General features: G+C 42.2%; 1 protein-coding gene across 1 annotated transcript; it reads left to right on the forward strand.

Annotated features, from left to right (window-relative positions):
* The first annotated feature begins 5159 nt into the window (after window positions 1–5159).
* On the forward strand, window positions 5160–19168 carry LOC135900428 (hapless 2-like). Its single transcript, XM_065429926.2, has 9 exons — window positions 5160–5306; window positions 7411–7529; window positions 8939–8981; window positions 9919–10109; window positions 11356–11597; window positions 13717–13814; window positions 16561–16720; window positions 17535–17700; window positions 18997–19168. Exons 2-9 carry the CDS (start codon window positions 7468–7470, stop codon window positions 19166–19168), a joined length of 1134 nt encoding a protein of 377 aa, XP_065285998.2. The 5' UTR covers window positions 5160–5306; window positions 7411–7467.
* Window positions 19169–19373: the final 205 nt, after the last annotated feature.

Here is a 19373-nt window from a genome sequence, read left to right on the forward strand (position 1 = left end):
ACAAAGCTACATACGCGTCATCGGAACCTCTATCTTCGTTTTCCTTTTAAAACTTCTAAATGTTCTCTCGAAATCGTGTTTTTCCTAATATAGTATAGAGGTTAATCTTGAAGGCTAAACATAGCAGTTGGTAGTGGTTATCTTCCTTCCTACGTTGCGTATGCCTTAATTTTGGCCACTCGTCGAATAGCTATGTATCACCAACCACCTTGAGAAGTACTTCTACCGGTCGCAACAAAGGCATTATGAAGAGCGCTGGAAGCAAGCATTCACTGCTTCGTGCGGCCTGTTCTGTCGAAGCATTGACATTTGGGCGAGTTGGTACTGGTTGAACATCTTGGAGGGGCAGCGCAACCTGACGAAGACAGAAGGCAGGAACACAGAGAAACACACAGTCTGTCACTGCGTCTGCGAAACTTCGAAACGCGACCCTCAACGATAGACACACGGGAACATAGTGCGCATGAATCCACCAGCGATCTCAACTTTCCTCTCGCATCTTCACCCGCCGCAAGATACCTCCATGATGGGGCGCGTGCGATGGGTACGCACTAAGCTGCGCGGACAACCGTGTGCCATCCGTGTGCCTGCGCCGTGTGCCAACCGTGTGCCTGCGCGGACAACCACGGCCATCCTGGAGCATCGGCCTCATGCTCCCCTCCCTTAGCGCCCGCTCGATCAGAACCTCCAACATTGCGCTGGAATAGGACGCAAATCAAGCTAAGCTACGATTCTTCTCCATGCACCAGCGAGCACGTTCCCTCGCACCTAAAGCATAAGGTGCTCTGCGCCACTGTGCCTTAGGCCGGAGGCCGGTGCCCTCTATCTTATCACGTGATGCCACTTAGCCGAAAATTCCTATTGTCAAGCTCGACATGACGAAAGCGGTGGGGAAAAATGAACGGAGCTTGCTCGGGAACATCCCCATTAGTATCTATATCAGTCGGACTAGGTAGCATGAAGTCAAGAATTAAAGCAGCACTGGCCTTGTGCTATCTAGGAGGCGTCAACTGGGTGCCATCGTATTGCAGGTGCACTTTACATTGAGCACTACAGCAATGATGATGGCAAAAAATTGCTTAGATTGTCTAGATAATTAATATTGCACTAATATGATATTTGAACCTCAAGTTTAGGTAAAATCAGTCGAGAGCAGCAGTGGCTTAAAGACGAATATCAATAATTTGACTTAGAAACAGCCCTTAAAGACGTGTCTAGACACGTATGGTCTGTTTAAAAGTCTTTTCTTCTTAAGTTTGTTTCATATTTCCGCACAGCTGCGGTGTCTACACATCAGTACGCCACGTTCTGTAGTTATTCCTTACATTTTCTTTATGACAATTCGTTAGGGTTTTTGTTGCTACTATAATAGGAGCATTTCGTTGCTTTCTCACTTCACTGCTACACGTCATGCCTGTCGGTCTGACGGCAAACGTCTAATATCACCAAACGGAGATTCAATTTAAAAGGCCTGTGGAACACTACGAAATAAAAACGGATGCATCATACGTAAAGAAAAACTGACTGCATCACTAATGGAACAGAAGTATGACTTTAAGCACTATATCATTCAAAGTGAACCTTCCTTATAATATCCATAAGTTTAATGCGCAAATTACACTATCCTTAGGAAAAGCGCGCGCGTTCTCGACTCACTTATTTTATTGCTTTATTCTTTTACAGACGGTGAATGGAAAGGTCACAGAAAAAGTCCTGGCCCAGGACCTCTGTGACTTGACCGTATGCGCTGGCTACACGCAAAAAAAGAAGATTCCCCAGGCAAGTGAAGATGAGAGTATGCTCAAGATTCAGCGCATAATTAATTTTCGATCGTGTACTTTGCTGTTTCAGGGTTACTGCTGTAACTGCGAGCGGGGCCAAAATTGCACTGTACACTGCTTGAAGCAGAGCCCTCTTTGGTAAGAGCTGGTTTTTCTGAGGGGTAATCGTAAACAGCACTCATTATCACCGTCGAGTATCCTTGATTGTTAAAAACAACGTGAACTAACCGGCTCATTTTAGATTAAGTACAGAAAATCGCATCTCCGGGTCAAGTGAAGAAATGATGAACAATACCTTTTTGTTTCTGCAACTTACAGGGTGAGAAAACATTACGAAGTTTGACATGCAAATTTGCAATTATTGAGAATCATGCACGTTTATTTTATGTTTGCGCCTTACCAAAAAAAAAAATGATACTGCTGTGATTCAACCTCGTTGTTGGCGTTTTGCCAATATTGCAACCATCATGCCTTAAAAAAGATTTTGGTATTTTCGTCTCCTGCTGCATTTGCAGCCGCTGTCATCATTTTGTATTTCCTAAATCATCTTGAGAATTGTTTGCTTTATTCTACATTTCCTGCATGTGAGTATGTTTTCTCGATACCGACGAAAGACGTTGGGATAAAGAGAATTGTACTAGAGTTCTGCACCCTGCATTTCCGTTGCCGGAAGTGTAAAAAACTAAGCAAGCATGACTCTGCTATTCCAATATTTGAAGTTTTTCTTTAAATGAGTTCTCAAACCCTACACTGCAATCCAAAGTTAATTGAACGCTGAGTAAACACAAGACTGAAGAGTGAGCCTGTTAACATAAAAACACATGCTTTGAGATTAATACAGTTTGGTGTATGCATTAGAAATGTGTGCCTGCTTTCCACGCTTTCCGAATATGCTAATGGTACTTTTAGTGGTCTTCTTAGTAGGGCATAGTCGTATGACATGCATGCGTATCGAGGTGTTTCCGTACCCACAACATTACGCGCGTGTTAATTGTGATATGCGATTGGAAGGCTTCTAATCACGATTTTTTTTTCATCTCGAATCCAACGTTTATTTCAAGAACATCGTGTAGCGGCCCAATCAGAATAAATGAAAGCGATTGCCTAAAGACAGCAACTTGGTTGTTTTACGAAAAAATTTTATCTCTGCGGTGTTCTTGCATTCATAAATTATACAACCTTGCTACTGTGCCATTTACGCTTCTCTTGGCTCACCATATAACGGCATATTGTTTTGGATAAGCAATTTTTATGTAACTTTCTCTTGTGATATTCACATGCGTACCTATTTATTGTTTTTCGGGTGACCGCTTTTCACCGTCTAACAAATGTTATCGCTCAGCGTGGGATGCGCCCGCATGTATCGGAAGTTTCTTGAGTGTTATTCATGGTTCTATGCGCTGTGTGTTGCCACTGAAGCTTGGGTAATCTGATTGCATGTGCGACGGAGATTGTGTAGCATTGTCTGGAAAATATGTGGGCACAAGCAATTGCTCTGGAACCTTCGTTGACCCATGCTTAAAAGCCAATGGGCTTTGACGCGCAGATCAGATTTCGAAGATCGCCGACTCTGTTCGCCGCTATCGTTGTGCGTTGAGTGTAAGTTTCTTTCGAGGGCACACGCACGCCCGATAAAAAGTTAATTTCTTTATTCACAGTTTGCCGACTATTTCCATCATCTCACAACAACGCGACAATACGATATGTTCCATAATGCTGTACGATGCAATATATGTGCTATTGGAAGCCTATACAGGTGTTTCCTATATGTGGAGTATATACACACTAAAACACAAGGTCGCCTGGAGATTTCCTACTTTTGGACCACATCTTGTACTGCTGAAAATGCATAGTCGTGTCTTTGTGCTTTAAGCAAATATACTACAAACTTCCAACATTGAGTTGGATGAGACTTAATTCAGCTGGTGGGAAGGAGGACTTAGAAAAATGAGAGCCCTAATATGAATGCTAGCAATATGATAAAGCTAGATATACTTGTAGATAACATTGTTAGCTATCTTGAAATTCATCAAGTACAATACACTAGTGAAAGAGTACGACTGAAGCTATAAGACGATAGTGGATACTTTTGTAGTTTTTCTCACGTTTGGGCAAACAGTGATGCGAGTTTGCAATAACACCCTACAAGGCATTTTTGTTAGCAGCGCTTACTTTGTATAGCAGTAATACTCATATTCTGAAGAATTGCATGGGATGGTATTTGTTTCCTGCTTTGAACAGGCGCTCATTTTAGTGCTTCATGTGCTTCAAACCCTAACAAGGTACACCATGTCGCTACTCGGGGCCCCTGTTATCAAACAAGAGACGTATGTGCAACTCTTTGTTCAAAAGGATGGCGCCAGTCTACCCGGGCGCTGGCACACTTTCCCTGAATATCCTGAGGACCTAGAGTTGAGCGCCGATCATCCGGAAGATGCAAATAGGGAAAACACGGTAAGCAATCAGCCTAAACGTGGCAGATATATGCACGCCACCATTGCGGACCTATTGCGTTATTCAAGACATATTCATTCGCGCTGTTCTTTAAAAATAATAATGAAAGAAAAAGTTTAGGTGCATCGGAAAATGTCCAGTAAGACAGTCAGCAGAACTAGAGCTTGCAGAGTCGACAGTCACTTCACTGATATCCTGGCTTGCATAATGTAGTATATTAGTTTGTCAATAGGTCACATCAGTATTGTCTTTAGTGATGTCAGGCACTAATGATGAATGCGCCGCTTCTTTCACCTAGCAATGCTAGCTACCCAGTGAAGCTACGAAGGACGGGAGCGTAAATCATATTTATAATATGATCCTATTATAAAATCGTAACTCCTATAAACTGGTATATTAAATGAGCATGTGCATTTAGAACGCATTCATCCTGATATCGCAGGCGTTCATATTATGGTTCCTCGGTGATCTCCAGAAGGCCTACGTGGTGCTCATTCATATAAGTGGCGTGATCCTTCTACTGTGGCTATTGATTTTGAAGTACGTTAGCGTTTTTTATGTATCTAGTCCCATAATTCCTATGAGGGCCCTGTGAAGTGCCAGAAATTGTGTACAATACGGAAACACGTGCCAAAACAAGCTAGTGAAGGGCCTTAAGCTTCTCGTATCGTGAATCTGTTGTCAGCTATAAACTTTTGCTCACAGTCTTAGCGTATAGCATTCTACAATAATGGGTGAAAAAAGGAACTCTTCTCTTTCTCGTACGGAGTCAATATAGCTTCTGATGCCCTGAAAGACCTCAGTAGTTTATATAACTTGAAGGCAGCCACCCACCTTTCAAAGAAAGTTTATTACACTCCTCTTAAGTCTCTGTTGTTATTAGCACTGTAATTGCAATTACAGGTCTCCCATAACAACAGACAATCGTGAACCACGCAGGTCACCGCCAGCTTCCTTTCTGAGAAGGCTGCTGAAACGGCGTTGGTGCTCAAGAATTACAAGAAGTTACGTGTGCTCGTTCCTTTCCCGCCGCAGAGAATCCCTGTTGCGAATCTGCCGCCTGTTTACGCTGTGAGCATTTATGTTCCTAAGAGCGTGTGTTCACAATAGTACACATTCAACTCACTCTTTATCATAGTTACATATTCAATGATTACGCAATAAAGTGACTGTGGATATGATGCTCTGGCAAAGTTCGCTACTGTTGGATATAATTCTTTGAATCACCAGAGACGAAGAACGATAACGAACGTTATTCAAAACTGGCAAAAGATTTAAAAATCTAGAATGTAACCCACCAGACGACTTTGCAACTTCTGCTCTCTGCAGAAAAAGAAAGATGGCTAGTTCTCGCAATATTCTTTAGGAGATATTCTCCGTGAGCATGTACACGCTGATTTTGGCATGTAACAGTGAACTGTCAAAAATTTTTTTTATGGTAGTAACACAGAACTCAGTGATAATAACTGATTTAAATAGCGAATATGTCTTGCGCAAGGCTACATGCTCTCGTTTTCTGGAACTGACGTCTCGTCGCGAGCAGGTTCAGGGTCACTTGTTCTTAAAAAGTTCCTGCAGGAGAAAACTGGAATAACGAGTCGAGCAGTGTCCTATTCTAAAGAAATCTATTCGCAAAGAAATATTTTTTGAGGATTTCATAAAGTCAGGTGCACGCATACAAAGATAACTTTGGAGCAACAGTACCATAAATTTTCCTCCTCGTGGCCATAGTATAGAATAAAACATGAGTACTTACCTAATGGAACAGGTTACATCGCCTAGGTAGCCATACTTTACATACGGTAGAGAGATCATTCGTGCCGTCTGAAAAGCCCTGTGTATGGAAGGAACTACCTGTTTACTTCTAAGGCTCTGTGCTTAAAAAAACAATGGTTTATGACGCGATATGCATTGAAAGAAACTTGCTATCTTTGGGAACATATTTTGCATTAATTGCAACAACGGCTATTTTTTAGTCGGAAACTATTCAAAAGTATTCGATATTCGATTTGATTCGATTCCTTTTTGGCACTACTCGATTCGGTCTAAAATATCACTGTTCGAACACCATTAGAAATCTGTGTGTGCGAAAAACCACGCACTATCTTATACTTTCTTCAAACGCGAGTCATGTATCATGCTTAGGCGGCACCGACAGGCTATGAGAGGAGCCTATGAGGTTGCGATAATCGGTTATCATTCTAATGTTTTGTACACCTCGGCATAATGTCGCTTTGTTTTGATGCCTGTTACGCCTATGAAAATTCTGCTGCTGTTTGGGATGCAAAAATTTTGTAATTAGTCTGTTTAGGTTTTAGGATACAAATAAGTTTGTACATTGAAATTTCTGTTTTGCATTGTGGTCTCTATATGGCTGAATGTAGGTAAGCAATTAAACCAAGCTTAGCGTCTGCGGGGTAAAACGATACGTTCATGCAAACGGTACCTTGGGCCGTACTCCGAATCGATCCACTTCGGTTATATTACCGCCTCGGCCACGCTTTAGGCATCTTTGCGCACTGGTTGGCTGTTTTAGCAAAAACAGATGAGCTACGTATTTCGATTTTGCTCAACCAGCCAGTCAGCGCGTGCCTGACGGCGAAACTATGGCCGCGGCAAATGTATCGCGAAGTGGATCTTTTCAGAATACGGCCCCTCGAGACTTTCACATAGTTGCGTTGCTTTTTATTTAAGCAAAGCCTCCTTGGCAGTCCGTGCAATGTATTGATTTGTACCATGCAAGTTTCGACCTAAAGTACATTTGCAAAGGCCATCTAAAGAGATAAGTGCCCCGCCAAGTTCCGAATTTCAAACGAAACGAAGGGTTTACCCGTAGTTATACATGAAGTGATGAATAGTAGGCGAGCAATGGAAGACCAGTGAGTGTCATCAGTAGTCAATGTCAAGAGTAGTGGACGTGTAATCATCAGACCCCTGACGAAGGGAAGCAGTTAACCGTATTCGAAACGTTGGCTTCAGACTGAAGCGCCCTTTTATTGCCCACTTTTTACCCCTGCCATTTTTTTTTATTTCTTGGTGTAGGAAAGGTGACGACTTTTCTTAGAATGTGGACACGTTGGCTTAAAGAGAGGCATCGCATCTCGGCGGGTTTATTTTTGAAGGCTGTAATATCACACCGCCACCCGCCAGGGTAACTTGATCGTACAATTTACAGAAAGGGTCTGACAGTATTTTGCTGCTGCCAAGCAACTTGACGAAGCCTGCTGATGTCATGGAATGCATAAACAAGTCATTGGCGGCCACATCCGAGCACTGCCATCCGACCCACAAGCGGTAAGACTGAAGCAGAAAAACAGCTACTAAGCTTCTTTAAACAAAGTAGATAATGCGTTTCGCCGCGGGACACACTGCAATTTTGAGATTTTAACGAGCATCAAGACCAAGGCACTCGGAGAATTGAAGCACTTTTCAGGCCCTTCTCACTTGGATGCAATAATTTTACATGCCGCTTGTAATCTTCATTGATCGCTTTATTTTTTGCCTCATTCTGGATATTGCCTGAGTTTCTATTACAATTGTGAAATTCGTTTTACGGATAGTGGAGTGAGCGTAGCTAGATTGCAGTATTCTCACCACTAGATGGTCTGCTCTGTTGGCACGTTGGGACATGAACATTACCCAACAATCCGGTTTTGACAACAAAAACCTAATGGCTGAACTTTTCGCGGAACAAAGTTTGTAAAATGTTATTTGTTCCGTAGTTCTCCTTTCACAGAACATTCATTTGTCTGCAGAGCCCGCAAGAGGTACATAACTGTCACACTTTGCGCAAATTGTTATGGCCAGAAGTAAAGCGGTATTATTTAATAAGCACACATGGCAACTTTAGTGAATCTCATTACAAGTTTTTTTTTTTATTTCACAGCACATAGATATTCTCAGCGTCTCTGTCCCCTAGAATATGACATCCTAAGTGTACAGTGCTCACATGGTGAACAAATCGTCCTTGGCTATGAGTACACAAAAGTAAATGAACTGCCAATGTCATTACGTAATGAGTGCGATGCACAAACATTTTGCAGCTGCCGACAGCCTATTTCCTGAAATAATTATTTTACCCACACCTCTGCCTTGCTTTTAAGTTCGCTGTGCCTTTAATGATCATACTGCCAGCGCTGATTAGGTATTTATATGTAACTTCTCCTTCTCTTCTTCGTTTTCATGAATATTGTGATTACTCATGTACATTTATCCCCTTCATATAATGCGCCACAAGGGGCCTTTAAAAGACAATACATTATGATAATATTGATGGACATGATAATGATGGCAAGTATTATGTCTATGATGCATGCGAGCCTTTTCTGTGCTTCCATAATGGCTAAACTGTGCAAGAAATATGCACGTTTAGTTTCTTAAAGAAGTGTGCAGACTAATTAGAGAGAGCCTGATAGAGGGAGAGTGCGGTAAAGTCTCCCATATAGAGCAAATTCGGGTGTGGTTGGGGAATTGAGCTTCAGGTGATATGCTACGCACTCAATGCCTGCACCCACGGAGAAGTGTAGAAGGCAGTCATGTCCATCTTCTAGCTAATTCACACGTACATTCATTTATTTTTGAACGTATGGAGGTCAATGCCTTACTCAATCCTGACGTGGAACGGCGGCAGTTTCTTGGATGCTGAAGTACTTAAAAGAAAGAACACCCTTATGTATGCATACTATACTTGCTTTGTTCTTCAGGTGCCTCGAGGGCGAGCCATACGATATTTTCCTCGACGAAGAGGTGAGGCAGGCGAGTTCTCTTGCTAAATTAGACAACCCACCTGTATGAAACTAATGTTACGTGCACCTGGACTAACGAACGAAAAGAAAGAAAAGCGAGGACACTATTTTTATTATTCATGTCATTTGAAGCCAACAAAGAAGGACAGCAAAGACAGCATAGGGGAAATTACTTGAACCTAATGCTTGGATTAAAGAAATAGAAATTCATGAAAATGAAAGCGGATGAAAAGACAACAGGCTGCAGGTGGGGCACGAGCCTACGTCGTTGCATTATTTGTGCGATGCTCTTGCCAAGTGATCAACCACGGCGCTGTTTTTCTGATCCAATTTCTGGGGTATTAATGTTTATCACTTGGAACTAAACCAGGGAGTGCCAGCCAGCGCCGCCACTCACAGTATTCAAATGCAAATCCAAATTGTTTATTAATCCTTGAAAACACAATAGGAATGTGTCCAATACTGTTTGCACCCGTAGCCATAGACTAGTCATGAGTCTAAATCGCTAGCGGCGGATTTGGCGGCGGATATGGTTTAACGGCGGATTAACGGTGGATTAACGGCGGATATGGGACACCCTTTCTGCCGCAGGCGTCACGTGTACGTTATCTTTTTGGATGAAGGCAACTAGTTAATAAACCCACACATGCTACCTGAAGGCATCATTCCTACCGAATTTGAGGCCTCGCTATGTGATGAACTCAAAGAAAGGAAATCGAGGGCCCAATTTTTATTAGTCATATCACTTGAAGCCAACAAAGACACCAAGTGCAGCATAGAGGAAATAACCTGCGCTTATTACTTGAATTCGGGAAATCGTAAATTAATGGAAGTGAAATTGGATGAAAATACGGCTGGACGCACGTGGGACACAAACCCACGTCTTCGAATTACGCGTGCGATACTCCTAACGACGCGTACAATCTTTTCTTTTCAAGGAGAGACAAGCCTCTGGGGAGATGCCTTCTCCAATCCTGTTGAGCTATTTCAAGGATAAGCTGCCGGAATCTCCGATTATGTTAGACGAGACAAGTGGAGAGCGGTTCCTCACGTTCGTCTACGAGCACCCGCACCTTAGCGTCATCCACCTCGAGCTTAATGCCGATGACATTGTTCTCCTCAGGCAAGGGTAGTCATTCTTGTGTCTCTCCACGCTGTTCTTCTTATTCTGCTTTGACATGTATTATTGCAACGACCGCATACGTACAGCAACTGTGGCTATTTGTACATGCGTCCCAGCGTTTTCTGAAGCAATTGCTTTGGTTTCTTGACAGCTGCATTGATCATATTCAGTAGTTATCACTCCCTTTGTCTTCCAGTTATTTTTCATTTTAATCTGGCAGCGAATGATAAGGTCTTGGAAGAAACTGCTACGTTCTCCATAATGTCCCAGTAAAGCAGCATGTAAGTTTACCGCCATTCTTGTCGTCTAGAACGCTATCGTAATTGTTGAAAGGTATAGCTGCAGATCAGAGCGATATGTCTTTATCTTCCAATAGACGTAAAATAGGTAGATATAAACATAATAAAGGCGCAACATGTGCATGACTACTGCTATGCAGTACCACTAACCGCAGTTCTTCGAACTGTGCCGCTTTAATGCGAAAGCAGTATGTCCCATTACGCGAAAATCCGCAGCGTTGTCATCGGCGCCGTGACGGAGGGATGTTAACAAAGATGGCCGACCACGTAAAGAATAAAAAAAAAGTCAAAAATGCTCGGATAGACGTCAAATTTAGCAGGGAGCCAGTTGTGGAGCAAGCGGATCCACATCCTAAGTCCATAAAAAGAGTGCGTCTCCTCCCGCACGTCGCTTGCTCTTTGGATCTCATCGGTGATTTGTCTACCGCGATGGACTCTCGACGTCACGTCATGAGTGCATCAAATGAGCCGGTCTGTGGCCAAGGTATATGGAAACATGAACACCGAATCAACAGAGAGAAATTTAATGCATGTCGAAAACATCAATCGAAAACATTTCACCAAAGGGATAGGGATAATATTGCTTTCTAAATTCCACAGGTCTTAAGTGTGTCCGCCGATTTTTATTTCCTTTCAATATTGTTATATCTGGTCTATTTTGGTTCCTATCTTAGAATTCATATAGTAATGCATTATCTAACCGCGCAAACTACCACCGACGAAGAAGGAAACGCACAAGACCGCGCTTGTCCTGTGTGTTTCCTTCTTCGTCCGTTGTCACTTGCGCGGTTACATAATGCATACCAATATCGACCACCAACTAGCCCGCCTCTCCCTGTTAAATATTCATATAGCAGAGAGCGCTTAGGATCTCAGCAACGAATGGGAAGCAGAACTCTTATAACCGGTCTTGCGTGCTTTTTTTCTCTTTTTGCATGCTCTGTTTGCATTAGGACCAAAGGTAGAATCAACGTGGTTTCAGCTCAAAGTAGTGACTCCGGTTCCTTGGTGCGCGTCGAAGTTACCAATCTGGGTGAACTGGCAACCATCTTCACCGTGCAGGTTACGCAGTGTAGCCACGGTGTTGCCAACAGCGACACTGACTCGGCGCTGGTAACACCGCGGCGGTCTCTGCTACTGCTGACGTCAGTGCACTTCGGTGCTCTTGATATACGCGATGACCTCAAGTGCACGGGTACCTATGCTTTCACCGCTCTTTAGGTACATTTAAAAAAATTTCGCGCCATCTCTCGTGGTTTAGAGAGCAAAAACTAGGCACCGTTATAACTTATGAGGCATTATAGCTTATGAGGCCGACAAATCAAGACCAAACTTTAATTGAGAATCTAAAACACGCAACGGAGTGCTCAAAATAAATTTATTTTATCCTACAGTCGAAATAAAACGCCCTCCGCAAATAGACATTCATTTACCGGACACAATAAATTCCCCTAATGTTTTGGGTAAATACTAACATAGCACGTTTGAGGCCAGAATTAGTAAATTTTACGGATATTACCACGTGCTTCCGACGTACCTATATATAGTTCCGTATATTTATTTTTTACGACACAGTTTGTTTTTGGTCAACTGGCACTGTGCTCAAATTTAGTCGTCCCGGTGAAACCTGTTACGGGACCGAAGATTTACTAAGCTTCACGAAGTAGGCAAACTATCCTGCTCAAACCTATTGTATTTAATCATCCTGCGCAGTGCGCATAGCATTTTACCAGCTGAAGATTTCGTCGTCCACAATGCGTGTAATGCACGAACATATAAAATTAGGGCAGCAGGAATTATGAAAATGTTTCATCATTGTCATGTACCAAGGGCGTGTATTATTCTCGTAATATATATATATATATATATATATATATATATATATATATATATATATATATATATATATATATATATATGTTTGTTTTCTTTTTTTTATTCACTTCCGCTTCTTTTCTGCATTACCAGAGCAGTCGTTACAACGTTTGGTGCACGAAAGTCGGTGAAAGCAAATGCAAATGTGATGCGACGACTAACACTTGCAGTTCTTAATAGAAACGCTGAGGCTAACGTCACGGGTAATTTATACCGCCGTACACCGTAGCGAAAATTACACCTTTGCACAGCTTTCCACACCATGTCTTTAAATGTCAACAGTTCAATCACCCTATCGAGAATTTAAAAAAGAAGCGTCAAGAAATGTTACTGCAGGAAGTCTCACCCACACCAGAATAGTCATTCCCGTTCGCTTTGTCAGTCACCAGGAAAGAGACGAATGCTGGCTAATTTTTATTGTTTATCGTATTTTATGTTTTATCAAAATATTGCATTTTACTAATTGCTAGTAAACTATCAGGAGCTTTTCTCCCTTGTATTACCGAGACAAGTATTTGAGTTAAAACACACTTTTGTGCATATACGGCCTGTTCTCCCAGCGGCGTCTGGAGGAGTGACCGAGGCAGCAAACTGTGCATTGAGAACCCTTCGCCTGTGCCGCTGAGCCAATACATATAATTAGAAGTCTCCTTCCCTAAGTCCCCCGTGTCTCTTATTGCAGTACTATTTGTACAACCTTCTTTATAGGCTGGTGATAATTAAGGAGGTGCTCCCTTAGGATTCCTACTAAGCAAGATAAACACCAAAATTCTAGATGCTGGAACAGAGCCAGTCAGTCGTTCTGCTTCAGCCTTTCATCCGAGGTCTGGAGATTTACCTACTCTCTTTCATTCTGTATAGTGGCAGTATCGGTCTCTGGGTGGCTTGATTCCCGAGATACAAATATGTGGAGAGTGTCGGTGGAATTTGCCAATTTTTTCTTGCTATGGCTGCAGATGTGAGTTTGAAACAAGAGTATCAAAACATTACCCGCTGCATGCACGTAAATGTCCCATTAGTAAGGCAGCCGCAGGAGCGCTGAAGCCTAACTATAGAAAGGGAAACAAACATGGCGCGCTCAGTGTATTGGCCTCAACAAGCGTGAAAAAGTAAAACTTTAACAGTTATGTTATAGAGATTCTAATGTTATTGGATTTCAAGAATCAATGGAAAGTTAGTCGGGATTGTTATTGCGCCCTAGATGAATGATAGCCGGCTAGGGTATTTGCGTCAGTAGTCGTACAACAAAGCGTCCGCAATTACCGAAACGGATAACGATCTCATAGGTCGCTGGTGGGGAAAGTGCGATTCCATAAACAATACCATAGGCGTACGTTAATCAAGAAAAAAAGAACAGTTTGCTTATTATGCACTATGCGCAAATGCGTTGAGTAAACGATTCCCTCTAAATTATTGATATGCAAAAATTTTTTTCACAGTGGAACTCCACGATTCTGAATACGGCATGATAGCTTCGCGGTCTGTGACACTGAGGCCCGGCAAGCAGTGCATCTGCTACCTCTCGTGCCACTGTAGCGTGAGTGCTGGTTATTTCTTGCTTTAAGAACTTGTGGTCAAACATAACTGAAAAGTACTCTTTGTAGCTTTGGGACTTTCTTGTGTAAGTGTAACATACATTTTTCTACTTTATTTCTGCTGTTATACCATTTTTTAGTTAGCTCGCCGCGCAACTTTAGCTAAGCTTTCAATACCTGACGATTGTTGCTGCGTTATACATGAATTGTCCTCACTTTAAAGTGCCGTAGCCCATGTTCCCAAAGCATTAAATGTGGATACGGTAATAATCTTTACCATTCGGAACCTGTCACTGCGTGTCACCGCTCTACGAAGCAGCGCCTGTGCTTTCGTTATTCTCAGAACGAAGCCTTCGTGGTTGAAGATCAAACTGGCGATAAATTCTTCATCTGCCGTACCTACTTGAGACGCCGAGGTGCCTTTGCTCTGCTGTACTGACAAGATTAAATTATAAACTACATTACTTTGCATAGTAGTGCACTGTTCTTTCGTGTTCCTGTTCTTTCGTATTTCGTTATTTATAATTTCTGTAGTTGTGCCGACTCAGTTGCTGTTTCTTACCAATGTAACTTTTATGTTAACATAACTGGAAGTCCCAAATTAGTTTTTTTACTATGGGACCTCGTTCTGTATACCTCTATCTGTGAGGTATTTTAATGTATTGATAAATATTATTAATTAATTAATTCGGTGATTGATATGCTACGAAACCTATCAACGCGAACGTGTTTTGAGATCAAAAAGTAAAAAGTTTGCGTTCGCGATGTTATGTTGGCTTGCCTGCTGTCCAAAACAGTATTGCGTTGTGACGTGCTAGTTATTGTGGATCTGAACAGCTCTGGGCAGTTCAGCGAGCCCACGATGTGGCCAGGGAGTTACAACTCCCGGCCCCAACGTGGGAGCAGCCCGCTGTATGGGACCTTTCGTCCCGTAGCTCGCAGGATCTTTCATTACAGTTATTCAATCCAAAAATAGTGGTTCAAATAATTCTCTACGACGAGTAGCTTGGCGATTATCTTCTTAATAAGCATAATTTTTCTTGGTTACTGGCTACATGTCTTTATATCAGTTTATGTCAATATATTCAGTTACTTAAATATTTCGCAGCAATCACCAATCTACGCGGCCTTAGTTTTGGTTGTAAGTCACTCTCGGTTAACATGGACATTAAAATTTTATTACCTATTCCCACGCTTTTTTTTAAGTTATCGAATGGAAGTTACGGTATGAATGCCACAGCAGCGCAGCAAGCTCTTTCTTGGCTCATCCTTCTGATTAGGTATGCGAACATAACGTGTCATTCATCTGGCGTTGGAGCAGTCCTGCTGCTTATGCCACAAACGTAACTCTCATAAATATCACTAAACGTTTAAACTAATATACATCTCAGGGCTTATGCTTTAAGCTTTTGATTAGTACTTGTTCTTTAAAGCGACTCCTCTTGCTTCAAGGCCAATCAGCAGCTCTGAACCACGAAAAGTGGTTGCGAGATAAATAAATGTGAGCGATGAAACAACGTGTCTAAATTTATGAGAAATAATTTACGAAGAAGTACATGCCCAGGTTCAGGACACCGAGTGCAAACAAAGAGTTGCTAATGTTATTTTGAGAAACCTATGAATAAGATGGTGGAAATCAATGCGTGGCCCCATCCCCCGTCTAGTAACTATTCACTGATTGAGCACTTCAGTGTTTGCTTTCCACATTTTGTTTCAGTAAAATTTTGCGGTGAGAAACTAACCTGCTGCACGATTTTCCTGAACAAATGAAACAGGCAGAAGATAGCGTGCAGTGTGCAGTCGACGCAGCGTATAAATTTTGTTTGTACGGCTACGTACCTTCTTATAGTAACCGTGCTCCGCGCAAGACTTGACACCAAAGATATGTGCATTCACTACTTGCTGGAATGTGACATTTCTTCAGTGACATACGAGCCATACTGCCGTATTTTTGGTTCTGTCCGAGTGACAGCGTCGTCATGGTTATTATTATCGGCAGCAACACAGTCGCTGTCATGAACACAGCCATCGATCTCGTCACGGCACTTATCGCTCTTTTGTGGAGTACATCGGAGCTCATGTAGTTGGACCTATATTCTTCTTAGACCTTAACAGCAGGCCAAACACATCAATCTTATTCGAGTCGGAGCGTAATGCCCGACTCGAATGCCAGGTAGATGCCACAAGTAGCATCTGTATGCACGTGGACAACTGGACCATCTGCTGAAGTTTGATGCGGCAAAGTTGCTCATCATTGCGCAAAGTACGAGATGAAGGCGTAGCACAGCATATGAGAGGATGTCATATTCAAGCTGCATCCTGCACTTTTGACATATCGCAATATTTTAAACGCATGTCAAGGTTGCTTTTCATCGTATCTGCGGACATGACCACCTATGTCAAATTAAAGTGACTTTGTGAAAGGTTAATGTAAAGAAATGTGCAACTTTCACTCAGTAGCGCAAGTTTGCATTCTACTTATCTGCATCCGCTTCCTACTTATTCTAGGCAGAATTGAAGGCGATGCGCAAGTTAATGTACAGAAGTTCTTAGCAAGATACAACAATTTCTTGTCAAAACTTGTCTACCAAAATGCGCTTTACAACACAAAAAAAGCGAGAGATTGGGACAGCAAGACTATTTTTCTCTATCCAGTCTTCCACGTTTTCTTCATTTTCCCTAGCTTTCTTTCCTAATTTCTATATAACTAATGAGAGCAATCACTGTATGCTTTACCTGTCTATTAAGTGTGGAAATGAGAGCCTCTCCTGCCACCTCATCACCGAACTGGACGCCCTCAAGGCGGGTATCTACAAGAGCCGCTCCACGCGATCAAGCACCAAGAGGCGCCCTTTCGACGGCGTCAAACAATTCCTCATTTGTTACCTCGTGGTGACACTTGCTGCCGGTAAGCATGGCGCTCTTATTGGCTTCCATGCTGCCGCTAGCACTAATTGCCTCCATTGTAGTGTCAAAGCACCGCTCCCACTGAAACCTTAAAAGCGACACTAAAGAAGCGCAACTGGTGCAATTACATAGAATAACGAATTACTTTTCCGTTACTATATATAACTATATCTGAATTTTAGCGGAGTAGATGGAGACAAAACTGTGCTGCGTACGCTTCATGTCCGACCACAACGCTGAAGTTGTCATGGCCAAGTAAACAATTTCGCGGTTTTTAGACTACCTGGTGGGCAGAAAATGTTTAACAGCTTTCCAGGTTCGGCTCATTTTTGTGCATAACCTGATCTTATGCGTAAGGTTGGGCACTCGTAGTGTCTGACGTACACGAGGGTTGAAGCACAAGCTTTTCAATGAAGTGAAAACTTCAGTTTTCTTTGTCTATCTTGCTAGGTGACCTCCGATCCCGTTAAGGTTATCAAAAATCCTATGCACTGTTTACAAGTTCACGTCTAAATCATACGTCATGATTGGCCGTTCTAGAGCATTGTAACTGTTGGTTAAAATACCTTGCCTTCAGAGACGTAGTATATCTAGGATATAGAAGTAGCGTGTAGCGCGTCCTCAATTAGAACTGTGCTATGCGCTTTGTACAACAGTAACCAAAATTTTCGCAATACATATTATGTTCCATTCCGTATTGCCTATTTGCCAAAGACAAAAAATGAGCTCGTTTGCAAAAGGTGGTCTGAGTATCACTGAATGATGTGAACCATACGACAGTGCTTCTTTCATTCTGATGTCCCTTTGCACCGCAGGGTTTCTGAAGGCCTGTCTTGGGTGCCTGGGCTGTGAACGCGTTGGCCATTGTGGCTTACACTCCTTGATATATGGCAAAGGCCCCATAAAGCACTACTATGAACCCGAAATTAGGAAGTACACTGTGCAGCACGACAGAGAAGGCCACCCCATTCACCCGAAAACGTGAGTGTAACGTCGTTCGGTTTGCTGCGGGAAACCAAAGAAACTTAGCGTGAACCTAAAATGCAGATTGGTGAAAACAGTAGAACCAGTAAAAAAAAGTTTTGCCGAATCTAAAAGCGTCTGCGACAGCCCACGTTTAGCAACGGAAATGTAGTCGGTTCATTGGACTAACAATATTTAGGCGGATATAATGGCGTCAATTTAGCGGAGTGGCATTTCATAACCATCAATCAAGCAAATAAAGTTGGGGGCAAGTTAAATTACATTCCGGGATTTTGTAGCCACGACTGTACTAAGAATACGAAAAACGGAACAGAGGACATGGTGACAGACAAATTAAACGGAGACCCAAAGAAAACATAAAATCTATATGAACTGACAAAGTATTCTTTTACTGCTCTAAGTTTCTTGGCTTTGCTGACATTTATTGGCTTCTAAAAGAGAAAAGGAAAGTGAATATTTAATGTTGGGCCGAAGCTACAGTGCTGATATTCGGTGTGACTTGACAAATTGCAATCAATTTTTGTACATGGGCAATTGAGGATCAGTAAATGTTATTGAAACTTCTGAAATTTTATTTGATGTAAAAAATTACAAGGGATCTTTACCTGCAAAAAATTGCACAAGCAAGAGCAGATGCCTTTAAACATGAGGAACTCAACTGGTGAGCACGTGCGGGAATTTTAAGGCGGTGTCATAACAAATCTGTCGTTCACAGCGCCTTTTCTGGGTATACCAAGCGCTCTAATTTTTTCCCCCACTAGTAGCTTTTCTGGTATGGTATGAGGCTAACTTACCAGTACAGTTCGAAAATATTTTCTTCTGTGTGTTCCGTGAAGTATTAGAATGTATCCAGCATGCTTGAGCGATGGAAATTTGGTTTCTTTCGCATCACCTTCAGTGCTTCAACCTTTAACACCATAATGACAATGAAGTAATACGTTTGCCTATATTCTCAATCATTACACTGGTATTCTTCCTACAAAGTCAACATCTGAAGATTGGAGATAGACAGAACATTTTCTGCAGCATTACGGGGAAACAAATAACACCGTTAATATCACAAAGTCCCAAGAGTTACTGTAGACTGGGTTATCAGTTTGTCACGCTTTCCTCGAAACACGTCGTCAAAATGTGGCATTGCTTTCCCCAAAGTTCATCATTTGAAACCTCGTTGTCTCTTATTAGTTTATCTGGCGACGTCTTGCGGTAGTGATACCCGCTTTCGGGATTTTCGCTTGCTAACTTTCACCGCGGTATTTTGCTGGGTTTAATCACAAACTGTTGCTACCGCAGGAAGCTACGTATGAGAGTGATCAGCTACAACACCGAGTTCCTGCTCAACGTCTTCTTCTTCATCATCTGGCCTGTGCTGCTGTGCAGGAAAAGCGTCGATAGGGGATCGCCTTCCAAGTATCAGTACCATGTTCTTGACAGCAGCAGCACTATCCTTGATGTGAGTGCATGATTCGGAGCAGTTCAGGTTCTCTATCAAAACTGCAACGAAACACGGCTGACAGATGAGAGGGACATAGGCAGAGACCTCAAACTTATGTTTCTATTAACAAATGGAGACAGACATTATCATTTATACAAGTCATTCCTAATAAAACTACGTATTTTAAAGTCGCAATACAAAACATAACCAAAAATATATTAACAATTTCTTTGAG

This window comes from Dermacentor albipictus, chromosome 7 (assembly GCF_038994185.2).
Source record: "Dermacentor albipictus isolate Rhodes 1998 colony chromosome 7, USDA_Dalb.pri_finalv2, whole genome shotgun sequence".
Classification (NCBI taxonomy): Eukaryota; Metazoa; Arthropoda; class Arachnida; order Ixodida; family Ixodidae; genus Dermacentor; species Dermacentor albipictus.